Genomic DNA, 13,653 nt, shown 5'->3' on the forward strand with positions numbered 1-13,653 from the left:
GCTGCTCCATTACTGTCCCTCCTCAACAAAATGTCAACTCATAGACAAACAGGAAAAAGATACTAGGTTTTTCAGAAAAACTCACACTCAACCTGTAAGACCCCAGGCTCTTCTCACGAGCTCATTGAAGGGGTTTTATGTCAAAAGGTACCCGGTTTCAAAAATCCACCCGACAGATTTATTAAAAGGGCCTTCAGTACTTTTATACCCTGAGGCCACACACTGGAGAAATGCTGCAAAGCTTTTCAGGGGGTCAAAATAACACACTTTTACTAGCAAATTTTGGAAAAAGTTTAAAAGAAGCATTCAACCAACATAAAGCATTTCACAAAGCATTGATTTAGCAAATTCCAACCCATCCAAGTTTAAGTTACCCAAATATTAAGAAAAGGAAATTAAGAAGTAAAAAGAGAGAGAGAGAGAATTACGGCTACTGCCTTAGATCGAGCATAGAACCAGCTAACACAAATCCAAGAACGATAGGGCCATGCACATGGAGGGCCTCATGATGTTGGTTGTATTTGCTCTGGACTCCTGTGGCCATGACCCCCAGGTGGGGTTCTGGTCTGTCAGCCATTTGAGATCTGGGTTAGAGGTCCCCTGGGGTGTGGTGTGGGGCAGTGCTACCAGTGTGCCAGTGATTGACAGCTGCACGAGATGCTCTCATGGGGGCAGAGCACCACTGCACCTTGGCAGAATCTGATCTGTCCCCTCTCACACACAGAGAGCTGTTTTGAGCCAGTAATAATTTTAATAACTTTTTTTTCAGTCCCTCACACCACTTTTTTTCATACAAACATTGAAGTACATTTATTTTTCTTGAGTACATAGAATTTCCCTCAAAACATTCTTCACTCTGATCCATAAGGCAAAAAACTCAGAGCAGACCACTCTGGGAGATCTGTCCTGTCCTTCATTAGCTTTGTTCAGGAGACACAAATTAGGCAGCAGCCTGATTACAATGGGATTTCAACACTGGCTGTACATTACTGAGCTTTGAAATGTGGAGTAAACTATTCAACATCATCAAAAATCTACACTATTACCAGAGCCTGACGATCATGGTTTGCAGTAGCAGAGCCTAAGGAGAAGAAGGGAATGAATTCATCTCTCTGGCTGCTGCCATCAGCAATGCTAAAAGTATACAGAGCTGCTTCCTTATCATACACATGGTAGAAAGACACCTCCTTGGCTAGGATGTCCAGGAAGATCCCAATGACTTCCAACTCCCCACTCACACTCAGACGGGTCTGAGGATCCGTGTAGGCCCAATAGTCTCGCCCATCTGCCAACCCAATGACCCAGAAGCCATTCTTAGGGGTCAGAGTCAGTGGCCCTTTGCGAGTCACAGATTCCCGGGCAATACCCAAGGCCCAGTTTCTTCTTCCCCGAACAGACACTTCCCAGTAGAGCCTCCCATATCTGAATCTTTGCTTTGCCAACACAAACAGATGGGAATCAAATCTCTTCTCATTGCTGGAGAAGTCTCTGATGATACTTTGCATGGCGAAACCTCCCTCTATCACTCTCTTCCCATCTGTAGATATTCCCAGTCCGGGATGAGCTGTGGCAGCGTCCAGGGTGACAACAACTGCAATGGTCAGGTCAGGCCGTGAGGAGCAGAAAACACAAGCTCTGCTTTTCTGAGACTTTCTCTTCTGGGCCCTCATCCCCCTCCCATTTGTCCTTCCCCCTCTCAATGCTCAGGTTCCCTGGGCAGCCTCAGGGAACCTCGAGCTTCTCCCCTCCCCTCCCGCCACATCCCTTCCTTGAGCTGCTGTCACAGAGAGTGGCAGCCTGCACACCCACCCCGAGTGCCAGGCACTCAGCCAGAGCTCCTGGGACTCCAGCAGGCAGCCCCAAGGAGGAGCCTGTGGGGCTGGACACCCACTCCCTCCACCTCTGTGTTGCTGGGGAAAAGGACCAGGAGGTGACAGCAGCTGCAATTAGTTTTGGGTGTCAGGATTAACTCCTAGACAAAGTCTGAAGGTAATTTTCAAGCTTTAGGCAGTTTCTCCTAAATAACAGGACAGCACCAGTCTAGATATTGCTGCCACATGGTAAAAGGGTGATCTGCACTGCCACAAAAATGTTTCTTGCCTCAGTTTTCCATGCTCAGCAGTGAATGGGATGAACCCCTGGCAGGACTCGAGCAAGGGGCAATGGCATGAACTGAGCTCCTCTAGCTCTGATCAGATTTAAAGAAGAAGGAGCTGCTCTTGCAGTGGAGCCAAATCAGCTTCAGACACTTTTCCTGAAAGACCAAAGAGGCCAAAGCAGGAGTGGGAGGGAGGGCGGGCTGCAGTGGCCAGTGCAAGCCGGCTGCCCCTGCTTCCCACAGCTGAGATGCTCCTGACAGGCACAGGCAGGGCCTTTGGCAGCACAGGGTAGGGAAAAAAGTCATCAAATTACCCTTGATCTGAGCATATTCTTCTCCAAACAGTTCTCTGAGGGGGTTGGACATGTTTTTAAGAGCTGCACTCAGGCTCTGAGGACTCACCTCCACCATATCCCCTATGCTTCTCTTTGTAGTACTGTATTTTGAAAAGCTCTGTGGGAAAAGAGAAAAGCAGGCAATTAGTGGATTTGTCAAGGCTTGCTGGGCCCCAGTGTGCTCAGAGTCAGCCCAAGCTGTTGGCCAAAAGGATGATGTTCTCCTGGAGTAACACGCTGCTTCTCTAACTTATGAAGAACTTTGAGAAGTCCGAGGCCATCCTCCTTTGAGGAGCTGTGCAGGATGAGCTCACAGGACAGTTTGCCTGTAGAGCAGCTTTTGCCTTCGGAGACGTGAAGGCCTTGCTGGGGAATGGCCCTGCTCACCTAGTTTGTTCTCCAGGTCTGTTCTGAGTAACGGAATGTCACGCTGTGTGGACTGCTGCATGTTCTGGAAATCTTCCTGCAGAGTTTGAATTTTCTGGGAGACTTCATGAAGGTCCCTCTTCCACATGGATTCCAGGGCCCCTGTGGTATTTTCCACCACTTTCATTTCTGTGAAAAAAGAGAGGTATCCCTATGACAATGACATTACCCCCTTGAAGAGGAGACCACCCACCTGCCCTGCAGATGATAAAACTTCTGTTTTAAATTCTCTTTTTGAGGGCCTCTTCTCAGTGTGTTTTATTGTTCCTTCTCTCCCTCCTCACCTCAGAGAAACAAAGCTTGCACGTAAGGGGGTGTGGTGGTTTGGGCTAGGCCTTCCTTGGTGACCAGTTTGTAACCAAGGAAGGGGCCAGATTTACCCAGTATTCCCTACGATTTTTACGTAAGCCAGATTATAAGAAGAAAGGAGGAGAGGCTTTTGCTCTCTTTCCTTCCGGCGGCTTGGAGGTGCAGGTTCCCTGCTGTTGAGTCTGCCGTGTTGGGGAGCGAGGCCTGGTGAGGCCTTGTCGACCTTGGGAGACGGAGGTTGCCGGCGATCGTCCCGGAGCAACTCTCAGTTGTCCCAAGGAGAGTGGTGATATATTTCCTTTGCTAACTCTCTAGTTACTAGATCTCGGGCTACTGATTTGGGATATATATATATATATATATATATATATATATATATATATATATAATTTTGGTTTTGTTCCCTTCCCCTTTCCCTTTCCCTTCCCTTGTGAAAATTGTATATATTTTAAAAGATATATATAAGTGTAAATATATTTATATATATCACTTTAGCTGTCTCTCTCGTTTCGGGTTATTTCTTAGTTGGTTGTTTTTCTCCCTCTTCTCCCTGAGGTTTGGGGGGGGGGGGGGGACTTCTGGTGGTAAGGTTTGGAGACTTGGCAGGGAGCCAGCTTCAAACCATATCAGGGGGCACCTGGAAATGGTTTTGATTTTGCCTTCTTTTTTTGTGCAGGGATGGGACAAGAAACTCAGACTCAGTTCCCACAGAGAATAATAAAATGTTAAGGGTTGGAAGGGACCTTAAAGATCATCCAGCCCCAACACCCCCGCCATGGGCAGGGGCACCTCCCACCAGACCAAGTTGCTCAAGGCCTTATCCAACCTGGCCTTGAACCCTGCCAGGGTTGGGACATCCACAATCTTCCTGGGCAGCCTGTTCCAGTATCTCACCACTCTCACAGGAAAGAATTTCTTCCGAATATCTAATCTAAATTTCCCCTTGTCCTATTACTATAGTTCCTCATGCAGAGTCTCTCTCTGCCTTCCCTGTAGCCCCTTCAGATACTGGAAGGTGCTGTGAGGTCTCCACACAACCTTCTCTTCTCCAGGCTGAACAGTCCCAACTCTCTCAGCCTGTCTCCACAGGGGAGGTGCTCCAGTCCTCTTATCAACTGTTTGGCCTCCTCTGGACTTGCTTCAACAGTTCCATGTCCTTCTTTTCTTGGGGCACCAGAACTGTAGACAGGGCTCCAGGCAGGGTCTGACAGGAGCAGAGTAGAGGGGGAGAATCCCCTCCCTTGACCTGCTGCCCCCCCTCCTTTGGATGCAGCCCAGGATCCTGTTGGTTTCAGGGCTGTGAGTGCTCACTGCTGGCTCATGGTGAGTTTTCCATCAACCATCACCCACAAGTCTTTCTCCAAAGGGCTGTTCTTAATATGTCCTTCTTATTTACTGATTTGTGTGCTCCAAGCTTCTCTTTCCTCAGAGAATCTTTTCTAGTTCAGTGTCCTTGGAAAAGAACTCACTCATCCTTGGAAAAAAAAGGATGAGGCATTCCCATGCTTGTGCACCTGTGGGCACCATGACTGATCTCCTCCCTGGCTTTTAAATCCTCATATTGAGCTGTCTGTCAACCAGCACCCCTAAGTCCCTTTCTGTGGAACAGCTCTCAAGCCACTCCTCCCCCAGCCTGGAGCTGCAGGGGGTTGGTGTGACCCGAGTGCAGGAGCCGGTCCTTGGCCTTGTTTAACCTCGTGCATCAATAAAGATGTTAAACAGGAGCGGCCCCAAAACTGAGCCTGGGAGACACCACTAGAGACCGGCCCCAACTGGATGTAGTTCCATTCACCACAACTCTCTGGGCCCAGCCAGCAGCCAGTTTCTTACCCATTGAAGAGTCCACCCATCCAAGTCATGAGCAGCCAGTTTGTCCAGAGGTGTCTGCAACAGCCCCCGTCTGCCATGGCTTCATGAGCTGCAGTTCTCCCTTCCCTGTGTGCTCACAGTGATCACTCCCTGGGTGTTTGTCATCCTCTGTGGGAACTCTCCAGGTCCATGTCCATTCCTGACACATGCTCAGATGCAGCTTCAGTGCAGATTTCAGAAGATGCAAGTGGTGTAAGCTCAGGAGAGCTGCAAGGGAAGGGTCAGCCCTCTGCCCAGCCATGGCTGCAGAGACAGAGATCTCTGGAGAGGCCCTTTCCAAGATGGGAGGCACCATGGACACTTTTGGGAAAAAAGGTCCAGCTCTGATGAACAAGCTCCACTGGAGGCTTGGGTAGATGAGCCCAGTGGAGGCAGAGGAAGGGGCCCTTCTAATTCATCACAGGAAAAGTCCACCAACCCACCCTCCTTCCTCCTCTTGTCTGTAGGTACCATGCTCCCTCAAGCTCTCAGCTGCCTGTGGAGGCATCTCCCTTCTGCCTCTGGATGACAGAGGAGCACATGGAAAGCTCCTACCTGCAGGAGAGCTTAGGTCTGCTAATTCTACGGACCAGAGGCAAACTCTACATGATATTTCATGCTAATTGTCAGACCAGTCTCACAAGGGGCTGAGAAATGATCCCTTGCAGTCAAAGAGTGAAACTAAACCCCAGAAGTGATGTGTAAAACCCTCAGCCACTTCACCTGAGCCATCTGTTCAGAGCCTTCCTCTACCATGCACAAGGAACACCCTCTGCCAGAGCAGGTTCTGCAGAGAACTTTCTCACAGGGATTGACCTCCCACAGCCTTCTGAAAACATGAGGTCCTGTGAACCAAGAGCCCTTACCTCGAAATACCAGAACAGCACCAGCAGCCAATGTGAGAAGGAATAAAGTGAGTAGTGTCCAGAAGGCAGGGACAAATGGAGACACACGGGGAAAAGCAGCACCTTTGAAAAGAAAAAACCTGAGTCATCAGTGGCAATATTCAATCTTTTCCCCAAAATCTGAGCACCCACCCAAAGAGTTCCTATGGAGATGAAGGGACAAATAGTCCCAGTCAGTCCTACATGGGTGGGCAGAACCTGCCTTCCCTAGGGATGTGCATCTGGGGCAAGAGGGACCCCGCTCCTTTCTCACTGCAACCTGTCCTGCCTGCAGTGCCCCAGGCTGCTCTGGGATCTGGCTAGACTGGAGAGCTGTCATCTTCCCTGGCACTGGAAAGGGCATTCCAGGGCTCCTGAGACAATGAGCCTTCAGCAAAGGCTTCTCAGGGCGATGGGACTCACCTGAGAGACGCGCAGTAGTTTTCTTCTCCATCTGCACCAGGGGGTTCAGGATTTGACAGGTGACTTTTCCCACTTCCTCTCCTGTAACTGTGACTCGACTCCACACACTGAAGAGTTTCTCACTGTCCTGCTGTATTTCAGTGTCTGCAAACAGACCCTGCCCATCCTCAGTCACCCACTGGACAGTAGGTTCGGGGACCCATCCATGTGATCTGCAGCCAAGCTCAAGCCCCTGCCCTTGAGGGCCCAGAATTTCAAGGAACACTTCCCCGGTACCTTAAAGGCAAGAGAGTTTGTGAGTGGGAAAAGTGTGTTTCCATGGAACCAGCTCTACCTTGGATTCACAGCTCTTGCTTCTTCCAGAAGTTGTTGCCACTTTCTCTCAGTCCTTAACCCAACCTTTGCAATGGTCGTTCTGAGATCCCCCACTCCATTTGCCATAAATGCCAAATTTCCTTTGGCTGAGAAAAAGCTACAGTGTGGGATGGGTTTGTCTCTCAGCTCCCCACTATCCCATGGAGCTGGCAGGGAGAAGATGTGTGGTTTGTATCCCTCTTTTAGAATGAATCTGTAGGAGGCTGGTCCAAGTTTGAGGATTGTCAAAGGAGGACACAGGGCACTAAAGCCCACTCAGCTTTTTCCCTGGCACCCCCCCAGTCCATGCTGGCACTACAGGTGGGCACAGATGGTCACTGCCCAGGGACTGTGCCAAAGCTGTGCCAGGGTGGTGAGGGGGATGCACCACACATGGTTCTAAGTTCCACTGCTGGGTCAGAGCTGGATTTCATAGAAATTTGTCCTGGGCAATAGTAGCAAATGGAAGGTCAGTTCCAACCCAAACCATGATATGATTCAGTGCTATTTTTGCTCAGTGACTCCAGGCTGACCAGTTCCACCTGACATTATCGATCCCTGCACACAAACGATGCCAACTGTCCATCTGGGGGGAACTGGGAGCCCAGAACATCTCCTTAGCCCAGCTGAGGAGTCCCCAGAGGGAGGGCACCATTCCTATCAGTCCCACAGCCAGGGATGCTGAGCACTTGTCTATCTCCCAGGCAGGCTCACACCTCCCCAGCAGGGACTGCTGCAGCTCTCCAGCCCCACATGGGTCATAACAAGGCTCAGGCTGGGCATGGGGCTTGCACAACATCTCTTGCCACAGGAACTCAGCCGCAGTCTCTTTGCAGCTTTACCAAGCTGTTCCTGCCTGCTCCATTTCACCACACAATGCAGCTGCCTTCCAACAGGCAGTGCAGGCTCTGTGTCTCCTGCAACATTCAGCTTTAAAGCTCCTTCCTTCTTGCCTAAAACTACCAGGGCTGCCATGACCCTCATGGGCCAGTCAGATCACCAATTCCCCTATTACCTCCTGGATGTTAGCACATGGGTTGAATTTTCTTGGCTCCTTACAGACCCCTCAGTGATTTAGAAATCAAGTGTCCCATGGATCAAAAAGCAGGAGCCATGTGGCTCAAGGGCTGCTGTGAGTGGGGAGGTGACATTTTGGGTCATATGAGGGGCATCAGCTGGGGGACAGTGACCTTTCAGAGAGCTCTTTTCCCTCTGGAAGATCTTCCCCCCTTCCCCTCCCAGCCCAGGGAGTCTCCAACCTGCAATGCTGAGTTCGGTGGCTGTGTCAGCACTCCAGTCCCTGGATGTAACAGTGCAACTGTACATTCCTTCATCTGCTGGCTGGACATTCTTCAGCGTCAGGGACACGTTCCCAGTGGCAAATCCATCTCCTGGCACTGATGTCCGCCCATGGTATTTCTGCATTGGTTCACCACCAGACTGTCCATATGTGTAGATGTCCTCTGGATGTCCATCTGTGATCTTCTTCCACTGCATTTCTGGGTTGTCCAGTGGCTTTGTGGAAGAGATGGTGCAAGGAAGGATTGTATCCTGGCCAACAATTCCAACTACATTCTGGGGAGAGCTAAGCTCAAAATTTTCTGTGGAAATCAAACATGAGTGAGCATTTGCCTGGAATCAATCAGAGAATGTACTGGTGTGAAGGACACAGAGTACTGGGGGAACACAATGAGGAACAAATGACAGTTGCAAATATTCACTAATTACATTGGTCCCTTCTGTTCATGCACCTTCATCAATGAAGAATGTCAGAGAAAAAAAAAAACCCTCAGAGATCTTTTGGGGAAATTGTCAGTTCTGAAAAAATCTTAGGAAAGCAGAATTAATGGCCTTTGAAAATGGCTCACGTGTTCTTTCTATAAAAGATAAATTCATTGTGGTTTGGAGCATTTACTCACTTTCTCCTTTTCTTCTTTCCTCTGAGACAAAATTGTAACTGGGGAAATTGAAAAGCCCAAAGTCATAGGAGAGAGGGAGAAACCAGGCTGGAAGCAGTGTCAGAGCCAACGGGAGCCATCTCCTCTGGTCCATCCCTGCAGTCACAGAGGTGGGACAATCCTGCAGCTGACCTGGAACAGGCACAGAAGGGAAGTGGACAAGGAAGGGAAATCCTGTCCCAAAGCCCCTTGATCTCTCTCACCTGGCACTTGCCAGCTGTGACTTCTAAAGGTGCAAAGCACTCAAACAGTTGAGTTCAGACATCAAGAGAACTTTTGCCTTTCCAGAGATCTCAATTATCCTTGCAGTTTCTGGGAATTTCTCTCAGTCCAACGTGCTCCCAGGAAGTTGTAACAGCGGATGCAAGAGGGGAAAATTCAACCCAGCCCCCACTGCCTGCTGCGAAATTTGATGGACACCTTAATTAATACACCAGTTTAAATCTCTGGTCTGGGTTGCAGGAGTCTCTCTGTCCATGCTCTGAGCTGGGGGGAAAAGTAGGAAGATACAGTTTATCCCCTCCCATGCCTACATTTGGAGATGGGGAATCCATGGTGTTTGCTATCCTGAAGTTCCCTCTCCCTGGGAACCCTCAGGCTGCAGGGTGACAGTGCATCAGCTCCAGCACAAACCTGGAATCATTTAGGGAGCTGCACCAGGGTCAGCTTTGCTGCACTACACTAAAGATCCTTCCCCTCTCTGGCTCTGGCTCTCTCTGCAAACTTTGACATTTTCAGAATGGGACTGACAGTCCTTATCTCAGTCCACATAGCAACACTTCTGGTTTGGTATCTTTATGTCTTTATTAGCGTTCAATATTCCATGGTTAGTGAGCAGTGAGGAAGGTGAGACACCCTGATGGTTTCCAAGCAAGAGTTAATCACCCTGCACTGCAGTTCTGGATACATCCCTACTTCCCAGCCATAAGGTGGCCATAAGGTCTCACAGCTACATCTCATGGGACTAAATCAGATGCAGTTGGAACAGGCCTGGTGGTGGATCAAGGCAGACATCAGTAATTCTGGATTAATTCTTGTCCTGGGATGTCCTGCCATGTTTGGCCAGCTGGGTAAGCACAAGTGGAGTGACAGGGGAAGTGTTCAATTCACCTGGTTTTAATCACAATTTTTCCCTCTTCACTTGCTAAGGAGGGACATGGACTCCTGGAGGGATTTCATCCAATTCACCACAGATCACTATGATGGGGATTTGTCTCCACTCTGATCTCCAGAGCAGAGGCTTTTTCCTCTGAGCTGGTTGATCTCAGCTCTGTTTCTGGCACATGGAGATAAACAGGCACTCAGAGGTTTCTGTTCTGGTTTTGGACAGGATAGAGTTAATTTTTTTCCTTGTGGTTGGTGCAGGGCAGTGTTTTGGATTCAAGATGAGAATAATGCTGATCACACGCTGATATTCTGGTTGTGGCTCAGTTGTGCTCAGCCCAAGTCAAGGACTTTGCAGTGTCTCCTGCTCTGCCAGTGAGAAGCTGCACAAGAAGCCGGGAGGGAGCACAGCCAGGACAGGTAACCTGAACTGGCCAGAGGGATATTCCAGACCATGGAGCATCGTTCCCAGTATATTATCTGGGGGGAGTTGGCCGGAAGGGGACTGATCTCTGCTCGGGGACAGGCTGGGCATCAGTCAGTGGGTGGTGAGCAAAATTGGACATCACATGGGTTTTATTCTGCCCTCTCGCTCTCCATCTTCCTCTCCTTCTCTACTTTAAATTACAATTCTTATTATTAATCTTATTCTAATTATTTTTAAAATGTGTTTCAATTATTAAGCTGTTATTTTTTTAACCCACAAGGTTTACTGTTCCTTTCCAATTCTTCTCCCCGCCCAGGGGGTGCCGGGGGCCAGGGAGTGAGCGAGCAGCTCTGTGGTACTTAGTGGCCATTGGGTTTAACCAGGACAGTCTCACATCGCTCAACAAGCCACAGGTCTTGGGGTAACATGACCACAGCCTCAGTTCCACCAACCACATGGCCCACATGTCCATAAACTCCACAGGCAGCTCAGGGCATTGAACGTCAAACTGCAACTGGCACTAAACTTTGGAAACTGTCCTGTTAAATTCTGCTCTTCCTCCTGTTTTCATGGGCTTGGACATGCACTAAGTTTGTTCTTTGCAGTCCATTATCCCATGAGGCCATATGAAATTTTGTCAGAGGCATTAATTTAGACATCTACTATGGGAAAGAGGTTAATCCTGATTAGAGATGAGAGGGCTGCTCCTCAGTCACCTAAAAAGAGGTCTCAGGGGCTGTTTCAGATATTATCAGGGTTGGATACTAAATCAGGCATTTGGGAAGGGGCAGATATGACACAGGACTTGCAGAAACCTCTTTGCCTCTAGATCAGGAGCTAGAGGCTTGGAAATGCAAAATGTCACAAGACTGGAACATCTTACCTATGAATTCCATCCAGAACTTGTTGAGACCTTACATACCTTGTTTAGCAACACAGATACTTCTTCTGACAAATGTCATGGTCTTTTAACATCCAACTTTTACAAATTTCCCTGTCATCCAAGGAGGGCTCAAAAGAAACCTCGCTGTTTAACAAGTCATCAGTTACTACTTCAGAGACCAAACCCACATTCCCAAACAAGCTGAATGCTTTTCAAAAGAAGACAAGTGAAAATAGACCTAAAAATCTCAGCACAACAATCAAACACAGAGCTTCTCTGTCCCCCAAGGCTTCGTGTTCAGCACTGCTGAACAGACACACCAGGACACAGTTTAAGCTCAGTAACATTCCTGCAGATGCAGCTGAGCCCTGGGTGCTCTCAGAGTTATTGTCATCCCAAATTCCCATAAAATCAGGGCAGTTTCCTACTGTTTCAGCTTCCGGCAGGAAACAATTCCAAGTGGGCACAGCTGGAACCAGCCTTGCTTACGGAGAAGGTTCCAGAGTCATCATCAGCCCTGCTTTGCCTCAAGGCCCTGCCCCCAGGGGGTCCCCTGGGCCCAACAGCCCTTTCCAGAGGGGGAATACCACCACATTCACCACTTGTTCAGGAGGGAGAGAAATAAAAGAGACCTGCTTACCTACCTGAGTCAGGAAAGGTGAGCACTGATATAGGACAGCTATTTTTCCTCTTGCCAGAGAAACTTTCACCTGCAGGAGGGAAATGAACAGAAGGGTCAGGTTCTGAATTTTAAATGCAGCATTTCTGTGCCCAAGAGTTACTTTGCTGCCAGAAGGTCACATCTCCTCTGCCACAGGAGGGCTCCGTGTTGGTGTTGTAGGGAATTAGGTGCAAATGGAGCTTCGATGCTACTGAGAAGTTTAAGACAAGCAGAGATCCTGCTCAACGCCCACAAACTGTGTCTTAGTTCAGACTTAGAGCTGGATTTTACCTGTTGTCTGGTGAGAACGATCCCCGATCCCTGTGTCTTCAATCTGTGGATCAGAGATGATCAAGGATAAACTCAGGGTGTGGCTCTGCCTGAAGATCACAGATGATTTTACTCTAAGACTGATGTTTCGCTGACAGATTACATAGAGAATGAAGGTGGGGTTTCCCTGGGAATTGACAGTCAGCATTCAGAGAAATCAGCTTGAAATGGGAGTAATTCTGCTTTTCAAGAACTTCAATGAACTGAAGTGCTCTTGGATTTTCCTCTTAGTCTTACTTTTCGCAGCTGTTTCTTCCTCCAAAGACTGTGCCAGAAGTATTTCTGTGAGAAAAAACTTCTCCCTTGAATTCAGAAGGACAGCAAAAACTCATGAAACAAAAAGAAAGAATTTATTCAGCGTGCTGGTTCTAGTCTCACACCGAGTTCTTTGGGGAGAAAAGACCCTTTGGGTTTAAATTTCATGCATTTTTATAGTTTTACAAAATCCCACCTTTTTCAGATAAGCTTAATATATTCGCTTTTGCCTAAAAAGGTTTCTTTTCTCTGAAAAGGGGCTTTCCCTTCTTTCTAACTGGCCACTGGCCATCCTCTGTCAAAAGTGAGGGATCTTCCTTTGTTCTTAGCCCAAAGAGAGAAAAGAAACCCCTGTGTACCAAACTCTCACGTGGCCCCGAAAGATTTTAATTTTGGGAATTTTTATATTTCCCTTAACCGGCTGAAAAAGACCCTGACACCCAAGTCCATTCTGAGACTTGGATATCTTACAACTTCACGATACGCCTATAAACCCATATTTTTATTTCTGATATTTCCAGCTGGGGTTAACAAGGGAAGTGACTGAGAGAGTGAGTAAAAAAAAAAAAATATGAGAGAGAAACGCACCGATCTGCTGCTCTTTGTAGTTCAGCTGCTGCAACCGCTCACGTAAAACTGCCCACAAAGTTTTTTGGCGCCCTCTTAGAGGAAGTGAGCCCGGGGGAGAGGGGAGGAAGAGGAGGGGAGATGACGCAAACATCCTGAACAGGAGTCTTAAGGGGTGAGAACTGAGCTCATGGCTCAGAACATGCTGCCCCACCTGCATGGGACCCTCTCTTACAGTTACAGTTTCCCTCTCCCAACAATCAGAATGCCTGAGACAAAACATGCTGGTGTCTGGTCCTCCACAGCGCCTGAAGGAGGGTCAAACTTTGTGAGCATCCCGGGCTGGAGCAGGTTTGCTGGCTGGACCTGAGACCCTGCGAGGGTCAAACACTGGAGCAGTTCGTGAAGAACTGCAGCCGGTGGGAAGTGACACTGAGTGTGCAGAGAGAGAATCACTCATCTTCAGTGACTGTCCCTGCCTGGGAGCTGGACCTGCTGCCTGGGGGGAGAAAGGCACAGGCTGAGAGCCTGCAGCTCCCCCAGGTACTGCACAGACTCAGCCACTGTGGGGACCCCGTGGTCCACTATCTGTCAACTGTGGGGATCAATAAACGAATGCCCTGCCCAGCTGTGGCTCTGCATTAGATGTGACACCACCACTCTCCCCTTTCTGTGATGCTGGGACAGGAGAGGAGCAGGATGCTCTCCTGGGACTGGGAGGAGTGTCCCTGGTGCCAAAGGCTGTAATGAACTGCCCACTGAGCTCCAGCATTCCAAATGCCAAGGGATAT

The 13,653-nt window shown here is 48.8% G+C and overlaps 1 protein-coding gene across 11 annotated transcripts; it reads right to left on the reverse strand.

The window, feature by feature from the left end:
• Positions 1–451: 451 nt before the first annotated feature.
• LOC113960567 (butyrophilin subfamily 3 member A3-like) lies at positions 452–12,976 on the reverse strand. Of its 11 annotated transcripts, none has more exons than XM_027670199.1 (11): positions 12,884–12,952; positions 12,278–12,342; positions 12,002–12,131; positions 11,694–11,759; positions 8,597–8,767; positions 7,937–8,278; positions 6,324–6,599; positions 5,883–5,984; positions 2,821–2,988; positions 2,501–2,551; positions 452–1,591 (listed from the first exon to the last, which is right to left on the reverse strand). In XM_027670199.1, the coding sequence occupies exons 5-11, from the start codon at positions 8,727–8,729 to the stop codon at positions 1,035–1,037; spliced, it is 1,629 nt and encodes a 542-aa protein (XP_027526000.1). In that variant the 5' UTR covers positions 8,730–8,767; positions 11,694–11,759; positions 12,002–12,131; positions 12,278–12,342; positions 12,884–12,952; the 3' UTR covers positions 452–1,034. The 11 variants fall into 11 exon arrangements, with proteins under 11 accessions (XP_027526000.1, XP_027525999.1, XP_027525991.1 ...); XM_027670198.1 differs by having other exon boundaries at positions 12,002–12,167; XM_027670190.1 differs by having other exon boundaries at positions 12,002–12,367; positions 12,884–12,976.
• Between the last annotated feature and the right edge of the window lie 677 nt (positions 12,977–13,653).

Source organism: Corapipo altera, unplaced genomic scaffold (assembly GCF_003945725.1).
Source record: "Corapipo altera isolate COAL_440 unplaced genomic scaffold, ASM394572v1 61184, whole genome shotgun sequence".
In the NCBI taxonomy this organism is placed as follows: domain Eukaryota; kingdom Metazoa; phylum Chordata; class Aves; order Passeriformes; family Pipridae; genus Corapipo; species Corapipo altera.

Excerpts from the sequence above, each read along its gene's own strand:
- LOC113960567 (XM_027670188.1), bottom strand. The coding sequence starts at position 12,372 with ATGAGTTTTTGCTGTCCTTCTGAATTCAAGGGAGAAGTTTTTTCTCAC. Across the intron at positions 12,175-12,277 it reads GGAAGAAACAGCTGCGAAAA|TTCCCAGGGAAACCCCACCT; the intron begins GTAAGACTAAGA and ends GCTGACTGTCAA. Across the intron at positions 1,592-2,500 it reads GCATAGGGGATATGGTGGAG|TTGTTGTCACCCTGGACGCT; the intron begins GTGAGTCCTCAG and ends TGACCATTGCAG.